This window comes from Xyrauchen texanus, chromosome 40 (genome assembly GCF_025860055.1).
Source record: "Xyrauchen texanus isolate HMW12.3.18 chromosome 40, RBS_HiC_50CHRs, whole genome shotgun sequence".
In the NCBI taxonomy this organism is placed as follows: Eukaryota; Metazoa; Chordata; class Actinopteri; order Cypriniformes; family Catostomidae; genus Xyrauchen; species Xyrauchen texanus.
The window spans coordinates 11,859,214-11,880,686 of NC_068315.1; the positions used below are offsets into that span (position 1 = coordinate 11,859,214).

At 35.3% G+C, this 21,473-nt stretch overlaps 1 protein-coding gene across 1 annotated transcript; it reads left to right on the forward strand.

The window, feature by feature from the left end:
- The first annotated feature begins 8,019 nt into the window (after positions 1 to 8,019).
- plekhs1.1 (pleckstrin homology domain containing S1, tandem duplicate 1) lies at positions 8,020 to 15,459 on the forward strand. The gene is made up of 14 exons (XM_052113106.1): positions 8,020 to 8,072; positions 8,706 to 8,743; positions 9,031 to 9,095; positions 9,201 to 9,316; positions 9,857 to 10,009; positions 10,131 to 10,176; positions 10,284 to 10,367; positions 10,517 to 10,633; positions 10,737 to 10,804; positions 11,974 to 12,072; positions 13,557 to 13,646; positions 13,839 to 13,928; positions 14,157 to 14,289; positions 14,362 to 15,459. Exons 1-14 carry the CDS (start codon positions 8,032 to 8,034, stop codon positions 14,422 to 14,424), a joined length of 1,203 nt encoding a protein of 400 aa, XP_051969066.1. The 5' UTR covers positions 8,020 to 8,031; the 3' UTR covers positions 14,425 to 15,459.
- Positions 15,460 to 21,473: the final 6,014 nt, after the last annotated feature.

Genomic DNA, 21,473 nt, shown 5'->3' on the forward strand with positions numbered 1-21,473 from the left:
AATAAATAATTCGGTAGAATATATGAATCTATTTAAAAACTTTTTTTTACTGTTAACATTACAAATTCCTGCATAATACAAAAATAACTTAATTCTAATTTTTACATAAAATCTAATTGTGCTTAAAAACAGAAAACACAAATATTCATAAATATATAGTTATTACTGATGCTAATATGTTTTAATAATTTCTAAGGTTGTTTTTTATTTCTACAGGAAAAGATTTTGGTCAATATCTGCACTTACAGTAAAAACTGATCATTATATTTTCAATAGTGATCATATAAATCATAAAGTGTAGTTCTCTGCAGTAGTGGGTGTTTCAATGTAGGTTAATGATATATTTCGCAATGGAAAAAGGTGTTTCCAAATACCCACTCAGTTCCCATTAGTGATGTCATTCGATGGATATCGAATTTGGCAAGCGCTTTTATCCAAAGCGACTTACAGTGCAATTATTACAGGGACAATCCCCCGGGGAACCTGGAGTTAAGTGCCTTGCTCAAGGACACAATGGTGGTGGCCGTGGGTATCGAACCAGTGATCTTCTGATTAACAGTTATGTGCTTTAGCTGCCACCACAACGTATGATCTAAAGATGTGCTTAGTGAAACTGAATGTTTAACAGCATGTGTAAACCAATCACTAAGCATAACCTTACCAACTATTTACACATAGCACATTTAAAAGAATTGTCCGGGTTCAATACAAGTAAAGCTCAATCTACACTATTTGTGGCATAATATTGTTGACCAGCTGTGTGTTGAGTTATTTTGAGGGGACAGCAAGTTTACACTGTTATACAAGCTGTTCACTCACTACTTTACATTTTAGCAAAGTGTCATTTCTTCAGTGTTGTCACATGAAAAGATATAATCAAATATTTACAATAATGTGAGGGGTGTACTCACTTTTGTGAGATACTGTATGTTTACAAAACACTGTGTGTGTGTGTGTGTGTGTGTGTGTGTGTGTGTGTGTGTGTGTGTGTGTGTGTGTGAGCGTGTATTTATCACTTTGCGGGGCTCAAATGTCCCCATAAGGATGGTAAAACCTGAAATTTTTGTCCTTGTGGGGACATTTTGTCGGTCCCCATGAGGAAAACAGCTTATAAATCATACATGTTTTTTGAAAATGTAAAAATGCAGAAATTTTTCTGTGAGGGTTAGGTTTAGGGGATATAATATAAATTTTGTACAGTATAAAAACCATTATGTATATGGAAAGTCCCCATAAAACATGGAAACACATGTGTGTGTGTGTGTGTGTGTGTGTGTGTGTGTGGTACCTACTTCACCCAGTAACATTTTGAAATTCAGTTGTTACAGTAAATATTAATATTATAACCCAACAAACATTTATTGTTGTCCAGATTGTCACTATAGTATGATACAATAATATTATTATTACTTTGAGGATTTGCTGTATACAGTATTAATATAGTTCTGTCTTATTTACTTGGACCTGGAGCTTATATTCTAATGTGGCAGTGTATTGTTCAAAATGTCATGATCAACCGTATCGAAAGCAGCACTAAGATCCAGCAGCAGATGACCAACAGGACTACCAGAATCCACACCTAAAAAAATATAATTTAAAACTCTCAACAGAGCTGACTCTGTGCTATGACCAGTTCTGAAGCCTGACTGAAATTTATCGAGCAAATTATTGATAGCTAAAAAGTCATTTAATTGTGCAAGCACCATCTTCTCTATTATTTTTGACATAAAGGATCATTTTGATATAGGTCTAAAGCTGTTCATATCAGTTCTTACCCCAGTCTCACCACTGTCTTTCTTTTAAATTGCCTAGTGAGTTATAAATGCATCCTATTATTTTACATTCAGTATGGACAAAGGTTTCTCGCATGTTCATTCTGATACTTACCTAAATGTTTCCTCAATTATATGGCTGTACACCAAATGATGAATTGACAAGTCACCCTTTTGCTGGAAAGAATGGATCGAGAGGGGTGTTGCTACACTTGGTGACCTGTATGAAATTGGAGCTTTGACATAATTTGGAAATATAACGCAGCAATTTGGGATTTCTACACTGTAAAAACAAATTTAATTGTCAAATGACAGGCAGAAGACAAAATAAACAGTCTCTAAAAATACTGTATAAAACAGTGTGTTTGTGTTTAGATTAAAACCTGTAAAAGTACAATCTAAATACAATATTTAATGATTCAGTTTTTATAGAATTACAGTACAAACCTTAAATGAAATACAACATTTAATATTTCATTTACTGTACTGATTAACAGTAAAAAGGTTTCTTCAAATTCATATAAACATATAAGCTTTAAGATTACTGTGAAATATCCGCAATTGAAAACATACTGAAGAAATACAAAATAAATTGTTACATCTACACTTAATGTGGGGTTGGAAACTTAATTAAAAATAAAGTGCACACCACTATTGATGCTAAAACACTTTTTATTTTAAGTATTCAGATGTAAATTTACAATATCAACCAATTATTCACATACCGTTCTTCTGAGCAATTGAAGGAGGAATTGAAAAACTAAAAATTCCTTGTCTATAGGGTTACTATCATGATGAGGTCATAGAGAGAGCTACAAATTGTGCTGAGTTGAAGGGGGTTGTGGTCTTTTGTTTTTTAGCTTGTATTTTCCAAATCAGTTTCATGTTGTTTTTCACAAAATTCTTCTGACCCCCTGGGGCTCTGTATAGTTCTAATATATGTGGACAAACATTACACTGTATTTTAATTCAGAATCCTAACTATACAGTGTATTAATAAGCAAAATCAAAACATAAAAAAAACCACACTAAAGTTTCACTGAAAAGTCCTTAAAAAGTAGGATTTCGTTTACCATTCCTTTAAACAAGTTTAAACAAACTTTATTTTAATTGTTTGTACCAACATTTGCCATTATGAGACAATCTGGCAATGTGAATACAGAGTACTGTCAGCTTTGAGAGTGTTCGTTATTAAATGTTTACCAATTAAACCATGCACCTAGCACCCCCCGTCAGAAAAATTTGAACCACCAAAAGAAGACATGGATTCACAACAATGGACACTTTTCATATATGTATCATAACAAGGTAAACCCAGTTGTAGTTAAAAAAATATTGCACATTGGTACACCAAAATCAAACCAACCATCTAATATATGTATTAACTGCAGCTGCGTTTACCCTGTTTATCATGTCTGAGGGGCATGAGGAAATGGGTATGTAAAAACTGCTCAAAGAAACAGGCAGCTACACATACACTACCAGTCAGAACTTTTGAAAAACTTGACTGAAATGCTTCTCATGATCTTAAAAATCTTTTGATCTGAAGGTGTATGCTTAAATGTACAGCGGAGAATAGCGTGAAACCTCCACACGCGCAATGTCTCCACGTGATTTCTCCACCAGCCACGTGATAAGACGCGCGCATTGACGGTCTCAGACGCAGCGGTTACTGAGATTTGTCCTCCGCCACCCAGATTGAGACGAGTCACTACGCCACCACAAGGACTTAAGCGTGTATTGAGCATTCCAAATTGGGGATAAAAAGTGGAGAAAATAAAATTATGGAGGCCGCTGTGCTCATGGAAACCTTCAATGCAACAGAATTTTTTGTAGCCTTCCCCAGATCTGTGCCTTGACACAATCCTCTTTGGTGATCGGATGACATGAGTCGAGGACAAAGGTATGTATAGAATATTCCTCTAGCTGGCTGTTCTGACAGAGATGACCACCAATGCGTATGGGTTTGGTGTCCTCATCAAATTTAGGAGCTAAGCACAGCAAGCGACTACTTTTTGGTAAAGATTTACCAGCTCAGAAGTTTGACAGTTCCTCTGGAAATGAGTCAGTTTGGTTTTGACAAATGACTACAAGTTCTGCCTCTTTGTAGTCATCTGCTGTTGGGATATCAGTGGCTGCCCTAATGACATGCTGGATGTAAGCCTTCAGAAAACTCTGGAAGTGTATGGTACTTCTGTGGATCGGGAGGGGGTGGAAAGGAGATTGATAGACTACAGAAGATTGGCTTTCTCAATTCCCTGTCCTGAGTGATAGTTGTTAATGGCGGAAGCTCTGGCCAATAGTCAATTGGTTGTCTGAGAAATTTTGGCCCTTTATTCCATCTGCTTTCCTGACCTATGTCACAGAGCAATTTTCCCTTTGTGAGGTCATCTGCGGGGTTCTCCTTTGATGACACATACGTCCAGTTATCAGACTCAGTGTGTTTCTGGATTTCTGCCACTCAGGTGCCTACGAACACTTTAAAACGACAGGATTGTGTTAGCAGCCAGGTAAGTACTGTTGTTGAGTCAGACCACAGAGCGACACTGAGTATGGGCAAAGTTTGCTCTGTCTTCAGAACTTCCACGAGTTGTGCACCTGTGAGTGCTGCAAATAATTCCAAACGTCGAATCGTTTGCTGCTGTTTCGGGGCTACCAGAGATCTAGTGGCTACAAATGCTATCTCCACTCTACCTTCAGGCTTTTCAGTTCGTAAGTAGGCCACAGAATCGTAGGCTCGCTCTATCGCAGAATATGTGGATCTGCCTCATGCTGGTAGGGTGATTCAGTTCTTCACTGCAGTTCACTCTCCCAAGTTTTCCACAAGTTCAACAGTTCCTCAGGCAGCCAGGGATCATCCCACTCTCTTTTCTTATCCCATAACCTCTCTACTATCACCTTGGCTCATGTTGTGAATGGCACAATATAGCCAATAGGGTCATACTGGCTAGTGAGTATATGGTATATGCTCCACATAGCTGAAATGGGTGGTCTGTTAGACGCTGCTTATGTGTGTCTGATGAGCAATGCTAATGTTTACATTTACATTTATGCATGTGACAGTGCACTTATTACACCACCACCACTCAATGTAACCCAAGAGTTGACTACTGTTGATGAAGAGTTGATGACCTTTGCTAAGCCACTGAATGCTGCTTTGAGATCAAGCATCAGCTGGCAGGTGGCTGATGACTGCCAGATCATGATTAATAGCCTTTATATGACAGCCGACAGTGCTCAATTCGGTTACATTAGGGTGACCATATGTCCTCTTTTTCGGACCTTAAAAAGCGTCCGGCCGGAATTTCTAAATTTGCAAAAATGCCTTCTAACACTTCATTGTGTGTGTGCTCCCATATTTGCATTGCTTTAACCCGTCTTTGTAAGTCCCGCTTTCTCGCACACCAATTGGTCGATTATAAGAGGCTTTTATTGGCCATATTCCTGCCTGTCAATCTCTACACGAACGAGCGAAGCGCTGTTGTGTTCGGCATGAAACAGTTACTTGCTTGACAGTAGCAGCAAATGACAGCTTTACAGTTTGCATTCATAGTAACACTGTTTTGAACCCTATTATTCCACTATATTCCTATTATAATACTCGAATTCCAGTATTTGTAATTCGTTACTTTACACCCTTGTCAGGATGGCGGGGCTTCCTGGCCACTGCTGTGACTTGTCTGTCAATGGACAGACGTGTGTTCAAAAACTGCTTCCATGATTTCACGCACGAGGTGTTTACCCATATGAGATATCTCACTCCTCGCTCTATTTCTTCCTATATGCCTAAATTAATATTCTAGTCACATCTTATCTGCAAATACAGTTTTTGTTCTTTATGCTTGACATTAGAAAGCTTTTTGATCAAGTGAGGACACCTATTGGTGTCAGTCACAGTAAACTGTAAAGAGAAACAGAACACAAATGATAAACAGTGATTATAAATTGCAACAAAAACATGGGTGGCACATCTCCTGGAAAATAGTTTGCCAGTGCATGTTACTATTTGTCAAGTTTCATTGTGTTCTGTGTTATCTATTGTTCTGTCCCAGAATCTAAAATTAGACATGACTATTTGTTTGACTTATCAACCATAACTGCTTTGTTGTTTAGTAAAAGTATTCAGGATTCAGTAGTTCAGTCGTGCCTGACTAAGATCTTGACTGATAGGCCTCAGATCACCTGGGCCTGGCTGCCGGTAGACACTTGGCACCATTTTTAACATCCTGATACCAGAGGAGTGATGTCATCTCTAAACAGATGAGTGATCTCTGGTGTTGTGTTTTTTTTAGTTCACACAGTGCTACCATAACCTACTTTAGGTCTAAATATTTTATATATGTTGTGGTGTCCGTTTAAATCTAACAAACTTAAAACTAAGCAAATTAAAACAGATATAATCACAGATATTCAAACTCACTGTGTCTCTGGTGAACAGGTCTCTCTTGTGGTGATTTTTGGAACTGCACTGAGGGGATATGGGTGTTGTTCAAATATCTGTCTGGTGAAACAAATTGTTGTTGTTTTAAGTAGTAATATACAATGACATTTTGAATAGAATAAGCCTCTAGAATAAGTTTCCCTTTGGTTTTATGTACCCCCACAGCCCAATCAAATATGCCCCCTCATTGACATAAAAAAAGTTGTTTTTTTGTCCATTTTTTCAATTGAACCCATATTCGATATAATTTAGCATTACTATTAATATTATTGAAGTTGCAATGAAGAAAAACTATTGATATTGTGGGTGAAACACAGACTAGAATTATGTATGTTCTGCTATTAGTTTTGTCACACAAATGAATAAAACGTCATTTTGTTGTCTTAGCTTAAAAGGAACAGAAAACAGCACTTTTTACTGCACTAATATTTTAAGTCAATAATAAGTAAAACCAAAGTCTTCCGAAGTATCCCTTGCAACCTGATTGAGTACCCTTGGTGGATATACGTTACCGTGGTTTGTAATCAGTGCAATTAGTAACTGTTTATAAGTCTGTTTGACTGCTGAGGATATACAGTACATGAAAGCCTATGAGGAGCAGTGCATGTATGTAATTGCATGAGAATAAGGCAGAAAGCCAAACACAAATTCAGGTTTGATACTTTCTTTAAATTTAAAGAGGAATGAGGAAAGAACAGTGATTTTAAAAACCACGCTGCCACAAATGCATGTAAGAATGTTTAGGGATTTTCAGACCACATTTTATTTTATCATGTGTTTCTCATGTTTCTACAGTTTTGGAGCATGCACAGTGTAGTAGTCAGTACAGATGTTCCCAGAACTTTGCACATACTTGCATACATATACAAATATACAGTAAATGTCACATGCATTAAATAGTATGACTATTTCTGCACCTGGCTCTGTTGTTCTTTTGGAAATCCTTTGTTGTTTTGCAGAATGTCAGCTTCAGTCACCATTCAACAGTTTTTTTTTTTTTTCTCCATATAGGGCAAGTTCCTTAAAAATGTAATTCACTACAAATTAGTAATTACTTTTCTACATTTCTAATTCGATTATTTTACTGCATCGAAGAAGTAATCGCATTACTAATTAATTTATTTTTAAGTTACTTTCTAAAACAATTTTCGCAGAAAAGTTTTTTTTCTGCTCAAATACTTCAAAATAATATCTATATTATTACCTTACAATCTTTCAATGTCTCCTTAGGGGGCGCACGCTGATGTATGCATGAACATAATTCATGCTCTAAATGTATTCTATATAAATTATATTATTTTAGAAGTATGCATAATCGGAGTAATGACCTTAAAAGTAATTAATTTAATTGAAAGTCAGTAACTGTAATCTGATAAAAAAAAAAATTATAACACTTTTTTATTAAAAAGTTATACGATTACAGTAACTAATTACTTTGTAATTGGATCACACACAATCCGATCAATGAGATGAACATTCTGCCTTACATCTCCCTTTGTGTTCCAATGGACGAAAGAACATCATGTGGGTTTGAAACCAAATGAAAGCAAGCAAATGGTGACTACATTTTCATTTTGATATGAACTAGTCCTTTAAATATTTTCTATATTTTTTCTTCTTTCTGGCACCAAACATGTTAAATGGTCTCCATGCATTTAAGTCAGACAAACATCAGACCCATTTTGAGTTGGTAAGCTTCAAGAAGAGATGGTTTCTTTCACAAAACAAAAAAAGAATGTTTCCCGCACATAATAAGAAACTCCTCCTTCAAAGCTTTCTGAAAGACACAAAAGGCATCTAGCTTCCTTAAGCACAATCATGACAACAGGACACTGTTTTTACTTTGACACCAACCCAAGGTAATGCATTTATAATTTATGGAATGTTTACAGAACATCAGATGTGAAATTGTGAACACTAAAAGAAATGATGAGGTAACACTTTAAGATAAGGTTCTGTTTGTTAACATTAGTAAATGCCTTGGGTATATAACAATAAAAAAATATTTTTAATAATTTCTTCATGGTTACTCTAAATTTATAAAAAGAGGCTACAATTGTTCATTGTCAGTTCATGTTAATTCATAATGCATTAACAAATGTCTTCATATTCACCTTTTAATTAAAGCAATGTATTAGTTTTAGTATATGTTGAAATGAACATAAATCATAACTAATGCTAGTTAATAGATAAACAAATGCTGAAAATGTGTTGTTCATTGTTAGTTCATGCTAAGTGATGTAGTTTCTTCATGTTAATAAATGCAACCTTATTGTAAAGTGTTATTAATGATGGTTATATAATTGCTTCATGCTGTTTTAAGGTCATAGTTTTGCAACATCATCAACACATCAGTGTAAAATACAGTAAATACTGTAGCTTTTGCATATTGTATATTCATGAGTATAAATCATTGTTTAAATTTTCTGATGAATGTCAAGGAATGCAATAAGATAACTCTCACAATACATATTACATATTTTTTTGCACAGAGACAACATCATCCAAATGAACAACGAAGGAAAATCAGGTATGTGAAGAATCTATTGTCAACAATACAAACTGTATTTGTACAGTTTTCAGAAGTATTTATGAAAAGTGGTTATAGGTTGGGTGTTGATGCTAAATTGATTGTTAGAGGGAACAGTGCAAATTGTGATTTATCAGATTAGGATCAAAACCAAAATTGAATTAAACAGAATCAGAATTTATTGAGAAACTATTACTGCAGGTGATTAGTGGTATTTCTGGGTTCAATTCTGTTTGATCATATTTAATTTACTGCAAAATGTTAAAATACTGCACTTTACAATGCAGATGAGGTGGAGGAATGCGCAGGCTTCCTGTACAAGTCCCCTCCTTCTGGCCTCACAAGAATTATGGTAATATTTGGATTTCCCAATCCTAAATATGCACCATCCAACAGTTTTAATAAAGTACATATCTATTTTCTGTATTTCATCTAAGCAGTTATATGTCCATTGCAGAAATCATGGAAGCAACGCTTCTTTGTGCTTGCAAAGACAAGTGACGACACCCATGAGTTAAGATACTACAGGAGTATTGAGAGAAACAGACTAATAAAATCCATAGCGGTTTCCACGTAAGGATAAAACTTTTGAAAACTTGTTTCTCATGATTTAAAAAATCTTTTGATCTGAAAGCATATGCTTAAATGTTTGAAATTAGTTTTGTAGACAAAAATATAATTGTGCCACCATATTAATTTATTTCATTATAAAACTAAAATGTAATTAAAGAAAAGTTTTTGAAATTGATGACTTGGACCAAATAATAAAGAAAAGCAGCCAATAAGTGCCAATGGGAACTCCTTCAATACTGTTTAAAAAGCATCCCATAATGATACCTTAAGAAGTTGGTTGAGAAAATGTCAAGAGGGTGACTACTTTGAAGATGCTAAAATATAACACATTTTTTATTTATTTTGGATTTTGTTTAGTCACAACATAATTCCAACAGTTACATTTATGTTATTCCATAGTTTTGATGACTTTACTTTTATTCTAAAATGTGAAGAAGAAAAGAAGTATAACAAAAAATAAGTGTTTAAAAACTTTTGACCGGTAGTCTGTGTGTGTGTGTATATATATATATATATATGTTTTGTTTATTTTTCATTCAGCGTCACATTGCTGTACACTCGGCCTGAAGTCCATCCAGCTTTTGAATGGATCTGTAAAAGCTTCAAGTGTTCTCCAGCCTCTGTGCTGTTCATGAAGACAGACGATCCAGCAGACAAGGCCCAGAGAGAATATTTCTTCATTGGAGAAAACAGGTTTGCCATGATAAGAGTTACTCACAATACTTAAATACCACAATTCTAAGACAACTTGCAAGCAGCCAAACAAATATGTTGTGTAATTAAAGGCTAATCATATTGTTATATGTATTTGTAGTGAGGAGATTGATAGATGGTTCAATGCTTTATTTGGAGCGCTGAAGGTATAGCATTATCTACTATTATTTTATAATAAAAATTATCTTTGTATAAATATTAAAATGGATTTGTAATGTTTCATTAATGTCATTTGATTTCTCTTTTTTGATAGCATACCAAAACTTTGACAGAATCTGAACTTCAGAAAATGACTGAATCCCAATTGACTAAGCAAAATTCCAGTGACACTGAACAGGTAACTCGTAAACATTCTGTCCATAAATAAATAATGTGTAGGTAGGTTCATAAAAAGCAAGCGATGCAGGCCGACTTACTTGTGTATCTCAGTTCCCATAACTTAATCTGCATATTTAAGATTCATGGTACATTTCTCAAAACCCATAGCGTAAAGATGATTGCAGACCCCTACTGCCACCAATGAGGGTGTCAGCACCCACAGATATTAGCACTCAGCAGAATCACTGCGACCAGCAACCCAAGAGCAGTCCATCTGCATTAGAGGTATTGTATTTCCTAATCACACTGCACACAGACATACTACACACCTGCATCATGATTCATTATGAAACACAAAAACCAACAAACATGTGTTTAATGGTATCAGGGAAAGCAGAACATGCTGACGGATGAGACTCCAGGGGAAAGCAGTGAGGACTTCGAGATGTCATCAGGGTATGAACTCTGATAGGCTTAAATGAATATTCGGGTTTCAGGACAAGTTAAGCTCACTCGACAGCATTTGTGGCATAATGATGATTATCACAAAAATGTATTTTGACATGCTCCTCCTTTTCTTTAAAAAGTTAAATTCGAGGTTGCATTGAGGCACTTACATATGATAGTGAATGGGGCCATTTTTGAAGGGTTTAAAGGCAGAAATGTAAAGCTTATAATTTTATAAAAGCCTTTACATTAATTCTTCAATTAAAAAAGTGTATTATTTGAACTGTAAAGTTGTTTAAATCATAATTGTTACAGTCACTGTAGGGTTTTAGAGTTTTTTACATTACATTGTCATGACAACAAAGCCGTTAAATTAGATATAACACAGAAAAGTTTAGTAAGTGATTTTATCACACACACACACACACACACATGTTGTGTTTCCATGTTTTATGGGGACTTTCCATAGACATAATGGTTTTTATACTGTGCAAACTTTATATTCTATCCCCTAAACCTAACCCTACCCCTAAACCTAACCCTCACAGAAAACTTTCTGCATTTTTACCTTTTCAAAAAACATAATTTAGTATGATTTATAAGCTGTTTTCCTCATGGGGACCGACAAAATGTCCCCACAAGGTCAAAAATTTCGGGTTTTACTATCCTTATGGGGACATTTGGTCCCCACAAAGTGATAAATACACGCTCACACACACACACACACACACAAACACACACACACACACATACATGTTGTTTACATCTTGTGGCTACACTTTTGAAACAGTGAGTATTTTAATGTTTACAGATTATCCCCATTCACTTCCATTGTAAGCAAGTCATATTTTTTTTTTGTGGAAATCTACATTATGCCACAAATGCTGTAGACTGAGCTTAACTTGAATTGAACCCGAAATATTCCTTTAAATTTGTGAACCCTACCATAAGTGAAAAAGCAGCAAAGGGATTATAAACCAATTAATTCCTCATTTCACCTTTCGGTGTACTGTTAACTTTGAGTGCATATACATGCACACCAATACAGTTACATTGTTATTATTTTTTTAAATCCGACAATGCAATGTTTTTAGAAGCTAGAACTGTAGACTTGCCAGTTTCAGCTTTAATAACTTTAAGTAATATTAATGATAATTGATAATGATTTGTTTCTGAAGGGAGAGCGTGGTCAAAACTTCTGAAGACAGTCTGTTGGATTGTGTCACACAAGCTTTTAAAAATCTACAGACACCAGAGCAAAAAATTGATGGACTAAGGTAAAATGACAAATAACATCTCAACAGGCTAGTTTGTATTAGATAACAATGACTGATAAATATTGGAAGTCTGTCCTCGTTTTGATTGTTTTTGGTATGCTGTTCATTCGAGAAAGTGGGATAAAATGCACGATGATTTGCCTATTTGTGATTTATTTTTATGGTCACTCGGGCTTTTTGACATAGATGTGCACATCTTAGTGGTGTTTTGTGCTGAGATTAAATTATTAGGAATGTTTGCGTGGCATCGTGTTCAGTGGTTGCGCTAGAAAAAAGTCTTTATTGTCACTCTATAAAATTTCTGTCAAGATCTATTTTTCTCAATCATACTTGTTTTCATTTTATAAGTGCTATGGCATTGAGGAACGTAGAATCCATTATAATGGCACATACATGACAGTAGATAGGTTTTTACGATAGATCTTTTTGACTCCCCTTGTTTAAGTCTGGTGAAACCAATTCTAGCGTGAGTTCTAGCGTGGAACTTCTCCCTGTCAATCAATCGCTACGCTAAAATTAGGTTTTAAACATTGACTGTTTTAGCGCGTGCACACGTGCACAAGCTCACAAAATGTCATAGTCCCTGATGTGAACATATAGTGTAACATGAGAAGCACTCCTGTGAAGCTCAGTTAACACAGTTACATCTCTAAAATATTGGACAATTCTGCTCTAAACGTGATGTTTGGGCTTATATTAAATGCATGCATTATTGGCTTAAATGAGCCATTTGTGTGTGTTTGTTCAGTGTAACACACTGAAGTAATGATTGATGTATGCAGTTATGAAATCAGATGCCCTCTACTCAAAATCCAAACACAAAAGAGTCGCACAATACCAGGTGTAAATGATGATGGTGCCAGTTAATGCACAGATGTATACCAGGGAATAAACAGGGCACGTGCACAGCGGGAATGTGAGGGACAAGGAGTGAAGTCAAAACTGATGCACTAAAATGTTTTTCTTGATTCTTTTTTATCTGTCAAAATGACGGACATAATTTGGAATTTTTTGTCAATGCTTCAAAGATCAGTCAAATAATTGATTGTTAAGTGATTGTTTGTGCCCCACACTAAATAATGACCCTGAGACACCACTGGGTGTCATAAATTATCATGGTTTTCAAAAGTCAAAACCATTGACAGTCTTGTTCAACAAGTCTTGAATGATTGCTCAATTACAGAAGCAGGTTTGCAATGTTTTAGTAACCAGATACCTGAGACTTACCAACATCTATGCATGGCTGATTAACCTCTAGATTAACTTCTGAAGTTATTTGTTTGGATACTACACACTGAGCTGTTTTACACATAGTTCTTTGGTTAAATTATCAGTGCTACTGTACTTGCGCCTTTTCTTTTTCAAATTAATGTGTTTTCTTTTTCTGTCATTGCAGTTAAACCATGGTCATGAGCAAGTTCAATGTGCTGCAGTAGTAATTATCCTGGCTCTATTTCACTGTTGCCTTTCTTTTTTTTATTCAGAATGAATAAAGAACACACAAGGAAATCGTCCCTCCACTTCAATGGAATATGTGCCTCCGCCAAGCTGAACGGGGCAGCTCCAGACAAGAGGTGATTTCTGCCTTATAAGGTTATGTATGTTGGAATGCAGCTTCATCTTTAACATGACACTTCAGTAGCAATCAAATGTCATAAATTGTATCCTTGGCCTAATTACACATGCCATTTGTTTCCAATCAACCTTGGTTATGAAAACAATGGTTTGGCATCTAGTTACATTTTCACAATGCTTTCATTCCTCAGTGACACACACACCGCTGTTGAGAAAGAGATCTGTGTACGTCATGACGATCTGAAAAGCTTGATATTTACAGAGGAATCAGGCAAACCATGGTACAATTCTCAAAGAAAATTGTTCCAAAAATACTCTCCCTGCTAAACAGCAGACTGGTTTACACTGTTTAGTGCTGGTCTAGCTGCATGGTCCTGCTGGTTAAGAAGCCTAGTGGGATGACCAGCACCAGCAATGCTGGTCTTAGCAGGGGGCCTTTAACATTATATGTTGGATTCAGCCCAGCAAGTGAAATCAACTATAATTCTAGCTCTCCTCTTCTTCCCCAGTGTGTCTGAGTGTACTCAGATTGAGGTCTTGTGTCCATTACATAAGGGTGATCAGATCTTGGCTGTCAATGACCTGTTAACAGACTCTGTGGAGGAGATACGCACATACCTAAGAAGGCTTAGCAAGGATCAGGTATGGTTTTTTTAGTCAGTCATTGTAAAGCAGCATTATGACAGTAGTTGAATTCATTTTCTTTTTCAACAGGTAAAACTGACCATTCGACGGCTCCCAGGTTCTATTCCTTCGGGCTCTGAATCCTCAAACTGAGGTCATGGACAATGTACTGTAAATGTTTTTACAATGGCTGGAACCTTGAGCACTTCTTGACACTCTGGATAAGAGCAGCTACTAAATACCTTAAAATTTTAAATATAAATTATCAGGATTGAATTAATCATCTCTATTCTCCCAGTCATCAATTAGTTTCTTTTATTAGTCTATTATTCTTCATTTCTCATGAAATCAAAGTGAGTTGCTCTCATGTGCATATTATTCCCCAAATAGCACTGTAATGGAGATCAGCAGACAACCAGTAAGAATTAGATTATGAAAAGGTGTTGTGATGATTGTATTTTAACTTCTAGTCTATCTTGTGGTGATTACTAAAGCTACATTGCATTACAGTGTACTACTCTCATGAAACTGCACTTTTATTAGAGGCTTAAAACAAGATGATCTTACATGGTCAAAGGAACTACAGGTAATTGGTTGTCATTAAGTATCTCTTCTTTTGTGGTGTACATTAAGAAGCTAAGTATTAGAGAGCTTGACATGCTATTTTAAAAACCAATTTGGGTGTTCATCTTTACTACCAGTACAACTAACATGTCAAGCATATATCAGACAAATCAAATTCTTATGAGGATACACTGTGAAGTCCTATTATTATGTGAAAATAGGCCCAAGATGAAATGCAATTAGTACTGTATGGTGCAAAATGACATTGATCTCATGGAAGTTAGGAAATAAATAGACAAATATACAATTTATGAAAGGAAAAAAATGAAATAAGTTAGTTTTAAAAAGTTTAATAAAAAAAAGCAACTAAATTGAATAGAATTACTGATCTCTTTCCAAGTATTTTTACAACTGTATTTTGTTCAACAAAACTATATTACTATATTCAGCTGTTGTGTACTTAGCCATGGCATTTAATTGCAGTATATTCTGTAAGCACAAGGTGGCGCACTGACATAAAGGCTGTTCTTTTTATTATTCGTCTCATGTACTGATTACTGCCATTCAGATTGTCAAATATTTTATTAAATGGTTCTTGCAAGCAGTATGTTCTTTTTTATATAAACTGATTGTTGTGATGTATAATCATTTTCGTTTTTACTTGATATCTATACAAAATATAAATTGTCTTGCAAACAAATTGCACTACAATCTATCAACTGATCACAAACGTTTGTTTTTCTGAATATAAGGAGCAAAAACTGTGTCAAATGCATGCTGATAATTGCCAGTTGACGTCACAAACAGGATTTCAGATTTTACCAAATAAGGCTAATAGGTTTAAATGATTATTTTGGTCTTTTCCTGAAATGCATTCAATTTTAGTGTTTGTTTTTGTTGTACAGTGCTGTGAAAAATTATTTGTCCCCTTCCTGATTTCTTCTATTTTTTTTGTGTATTTTTCATACTAAACTGTTTTAGATCTTCAATCAAGATATAACATAAATCAAAGGAAACCTGAGTAAAGACAATATAGAGAGAGAGAGAGAGAGAGAGAGAGAGAGAGAGAGAGAGAGAGAGAGAGAGAGAGAGAATTATTGTTATTATTTTTGAAGCAAAAAAACTTATCCAACACCTATATTACCCATGTAAAAAAACTGTCTGCCCCCTTAAACTTAATAGCTGGTTAAGCCACCTTTAGCAGCAAAAACTGCAACCAAGCGCTTCCGACAATTGGAGATCAGTCGTTCAAATTGCTGTGGTGGAATTTTGATACACTCTGCTTTGCAGAACTGCTTTATTTCAGCCACATTGGAGGGTTTGGGCATGAACTGCCCATTTAAGGTCTTGTCACAACACCTCAATTGGTTTCAAGTCAGGACTTTGACTAGGCCACTCCAAAACTTTAATTTAACTTATTTTGAGCCATTCAGAAGTGGACTTGCTCCTATGCTTCAGATCATTCAACTCATGGACTGATGACAGGACGTTCTTCTTTTAGGATTTTCTGGTACGGGGCAGAATTCACATTTCCCCTTAATTACTGCAAGTCACCCTGGCTCTGAAGCAGCAAACTTCCAAACAGTTTCACTTTCAACTCATCAGTCCACAGAACATTCTCCCAAAAAGTTTGAGTATCATCAAGGTGTGTTTTGGCAAAATTCAGAAGAGCCTTAATGTTATTTTGGGTCAGCACTGGTTTTCGCCTCGCCACTCTTCCATGGATGGCATTTTTGGCCAGTGTCTTAGAAAACATTGGGCACGATATTCAGGCTCTTGTGTAGTGCCCTTTGCCCTAATACAAGTGGTATTACATAAAAAAATGGCACTGCACAAGAGCCTAAAAATCATTTTGTTTTGAATAACTGTTTTGCATGGATAAGAAAAAACATAACAGACTCATGTTTTGACTTTCAAAAACTTTCAAAACTTGTTGCTGCACATAGATGGCTGCTGGTGTAGCCCTCACTGTCCCTCTCAGGTTGGATCTGACCTGTTCTGGCAGGTCCATTGCTGCTAGTTTGTTGGCCCTGCCTGGTGGAAGGTTGGCTCTGATCTGCACTGCATCTGTCTGACTCTGGTATGATTTCTTCTTAAAGAAACCTTGGTTATCCTGCTGCTGTGTCTGACTTTGTCCCCGTTTCATTCCTTACTTTTTTCCACTATATTCTTCCTAAAACAAAAATAATAAAAAAAAATAAAAACCATTAAGCCACTAACTTAGCCATTAATATTACACAAAGCTATTTGACAGCTATGGTCTGGTCTGATTAAAGGCGGTCTCATTTATTTGTGAAGCTGTTTTTGGATATGCAAATAGAGCGAATACCTTGTATGACACACCCCAATATAACGTTGTTTTGTTCCAATACAAACAGGTACACACCATTCTACAGCTTAAAATTCCCAACGTCATTGGATTAGATCGCTAAGTTAACATTCTCAAACCCCACATTTTAGTGTTTACCACTTTATTGTAGCCTATTTGGGAAAAGTGATTGTGTTTAATCTTTAAAACAACAGGAAAAAACAATAAAGTAATATTTGTCTATTTTCTATTTATGTGGTGGTGCACCGCTGCTGAATAACACAGGAAAGTCATAGCTATTCACTAGTCTGCCAAAGTTACGTTAGCTAAACTAACAAACTATCTACGTAATATTATAATGAGATGCTTGGGAGCTTTTGAAGCCGTTATACCCATGAGAGTCAACTTTACTTGGGCAATGAATCGAGGCTTGAATAGTCTTTTGCCATCAGTAGGCTACATCACTCACTACTGTTACCTCGTGCCACCACTTTAGACATGCCCCTGTTCACTACTGTGCCAAATTTCCTCCAGATAAGGGCTCTCACTGTGGTTCTTTGGAGTCCCAGAGTGATCGAAATAGCTTGTAACCCTTCTCAGACTGATGTTTTTCAATCACCTTTTTCCTCATTTCTGGAATTTCTTTTGACCTAGACATAGTGTGCTACTGGATGAGACCTTTCAGCCAACTTCATACTTCTTCTTCTTTTTTATTGGCAGCTCGCATTCTAAAATAGAGCATTACCTCCGTCTACTGTGGGTTACGGATCAGAGACTCTTTCCCTTCTCTCCCCAGACCTTTCAGGACCTGTGCTTCCAATGGCACAGACCTTTCAGCTCCTCCATATCAGCCCCAAGTCCCTCACTGCCCAGAGAGAGGAGGGGAAAAAATTAAATAAACACCTTTTATGCCCAAGCTATATTCTTTCAATTAACTGTGTTCTATTCAGACATTTTATTAATAGACTATCCCCTCTTACTGGATTTGAAAGCTTCAAAGTTAATTGTTGTTCTCCTTTCTTCTGTAATTCATCTGTTAGTTTATTTCTTTCCTCTGTATATCTGTTATACTGTATTAATACATGTTCCACTGTTTCTCTAACTCCACACCAATCACATAATACTGTAAGATGTTTTCCTTTTATATGTTGAGTTACGACCTGTATGTCCCAGTCTAGACAAAATACAACCTTCTTTTCTCCTCCCACCTGAATTCCTTCCTCTTCCTACTAATGGTTGTATTAAATGTAGATGTCTACCCTTTTGTTCATTATCCCAATAAAATTGCCATATTTGATTTAACTCCTTTTTTATTATTGATTTGATTTCTGATTTACTATACATTATATGCATGTCTATATTTCCTTTGCCATTACTTGTTTTGCTAATTTATCTGCTTCCTCATTCCCAGATACTCCAATATGCACAGGAACCCATACAAATCTTATTTGTCTGCTGCATTATACACTCCAAAAAATATTTTTGCCTATTTGCAAGATATATCCATTTCAATTGAATAACAAATTTACATCTAATTGAATTGCCTAATCTTTAACTAAACAAAATATCTTACAAAATGCAAGTTTTATTAATTACATTTTCTTCAAGACTATTCAATTCAATTAGATGGACATGTGTTATTCAATTGAAATGGATACATCTTAAAAATAGGATAAAATATTTTTTTTGAGTGTGTGTAATATCTGAAGAATCTCCACCAATATATCTTGTCTAGTTTCAGACTGTTGAGCGTCCAGACATAACAGGGCTGAGCTTGAATCTGAACATATGAGAGTTTTGTTTAATCCCATTTCTTTTATTTTGTTAATTGCTAGAAAAATTGCAAGTAATTCTCCTGTAAACACAGAAACTTGATCTGATACCCTTTTTCCTTCTGCCACTTTCAATCTTAGGATGATGTATGCTACCCCAACTTGATCTTTCCCTGGATCTTTAAATGAAAATGTATACTCCCTTGTTAATTCTGCCTTCAATGCATTTTGACCCTTATCTTGTCTTGCTTCCAATAGGAATAAATCAACATTTGGCTGTGGTAATATCCACAGAGGTATTGATGGTAATATTACCACTGGGGTAATATTATACTCGTTTAATTTCATATCCTGCACTAAATCCTTAATAATCCAGCCAAAACTATTAATTTTCCCTTTCCCATGTTCCCAACATGCCTCTAGTACCTTTTTGCAGGGTGATTATCCTTCTGACCTTTTAAGTTTGCCCAGTATGTCAATATCAGTTGCTTCCTTCTTAAGTGGATTGGCATTTCTCCCATCTCCACCTGTAATGCTGCTACTGGAGAAGAAGGATAAGCTCCACAACACATTCGAAATGCTTTTGACTGAATTCTCTCTAATTTTACTAACTGTAATTTAGATGCTGATCCATAAGCCATACATCCATAGTCTAGTATTGCGCTTATCATTACAGAATAAATGGTTCTCAGTGCCATTCTATCAGCCCCCCATTCACAACCTGAAACATTTAAAATCTTCTTACATTTCTTTTCCATCTTATTTATGCGAGTACTCCATGTAATTTTCGTGTCAAACCACAAGAAATCTTATCACTTTAACTTGTTCTAATTCCTTATTATATAATTTTAGATTTATATCTATACTTAACTATTTATTTGTAAATAAAATATATTTAGTTTCTCCAAAGGGAATTTACATCCCCATTTATAAGACAATTTCCCAACATTATTTAAAGCTGATTGCATTTTATCCACAATATAATCCACATTTCTTCCTCTAATCCTAAGAGCTCCATCATCCGCAAACAATGATTTTTTATAGTTTTATCTAAATTAATATCTATTGTTGCAAATACGTCATTAATCATAATAGTAAATAACACTGTACTTATGGCACTACCCTTTGGGGTCCCCTTCTCAATCAGACCTTTTTCTGATATATATTCTCCAATCTTCACGTTTATATTTCTTCCTGTTAAAAAATCTTTAATCCAATTATATAACCTACCACCTATTCCAGTCTGATCTAATTTTATCAGCAAACCTTCCATCCATAACATATCATAAGCTTTTTCAATATCAAAGAAACCTGCTACTATTGTTTCTTTATTTATCAAGGCTCTCCTTATATCCGTTTCCAAACTCACTATTGAATCCATTGTTTCCCCTTCCGCATCTAAATCCACTTTGATACAGAGAAAATAACTTAATTTTCTCCAAATGATACTGGTCAGTAATATTTTTTTCCATTAATTTGCATAAATGTGTGGTTAAAGCTATTGGTCTGTAATTTAGAGGTACATCTGGATCTTTACCTGTTTTTTTTTTTTATAGGAATAATTAAAGCATCCTTACAACTCTGAGGTAAAATCGCTTCTTCCCATATTCTGTCATAAAACTTTAATATTACTCCGAAGTGATTCTTCACTTAATTTTTTTAACATAATATAACTTATTTAATCTTGTCCTGGAGTTGTTACCTTCATTTTTATTAATGCTTGTTTTAATTCAGGTAATGAATACGGAACATCCAATAAACCATCCATTGCCCTCCTCCTTTCCAATATATATATGGATGTTCCCTTAGCAGCTTCTCCCTCATTTCCTTACTCTCCTTTGTCAAGTTATCTGAACTATTTATTTTTAAAAACTCTTTCTGGAACATTTCTGTTTTTTCTTTGTCACTTATTGTATTTTCCTCATCCATATTTAAAACTGGATATTCACATTCTCTCCTAATTCTGCTCATCTTTTTAATCATGCTCCACACTTCCTCAACTGGAGTACTTTTACCAATTTCATCACAAAATGATCTCCAATACTCTCTTTACTTCCCTTATAATTTTCCTTGTTTCTGCTTGTGTTTTTTTATATAGTATCATATGTTCCCAATTATGTGTTTACTTTTTCTTCAATATTTTAAATGCTTTCCTTTTCTTTGTAACTGCTATTGTACACTTCTCATTCCACCATATAACTATTTTCTCCACCCTCTTTCTATTACATTTTGGGATTCATTCAGCATTCTGTATCACTGAAACCAATTCTATATTTATCCTTTCAATATCTTTGCCTTCATTAATCTTGATCATTTTCATTCCTTCCTCACTCGTTATTTTGTATTTTCCCCTGTTAGCTTTCTCAAGTTTTGACTTGTTTTCCCTCCTTATCTCATTATTTACAAATGTACTTATTAAAGGAAAATTATTACTACTGTACATTTCTTTGATACCACCCAATATTATGTATTTGAAACAATTGTTAGACATATTGCTGATTCCCTTCCTGAATTGACATCCATTCGTTTCAGCAAACTAAAATGTTTCCTTTCCATCA

Excerpts from the sequence above, each read along its gene's own strand:
- plekhs1.1 (XM_052113106.1), top strand. The coding sequence starts at position 8,032 with ATGACAACAGGACACTGTTTTTACTTTGACACCAACCCAAG. Across the intron at positions 8,744-9,030 it reads GAACAACGAAGGAAAATCAG|ATGAGGTGGAGGAATGCGCA; the intron begins GTATGTGAAGAA and ends TTTACAATGCAG. Across the intron at positions 13,647-13,838 it reads GGGGCAGCTCCAGACAAGAG|TGACACACACACCGCTGTTG; the intron begins GTGATTTCTGCC and ends TTCATTCCTCAG.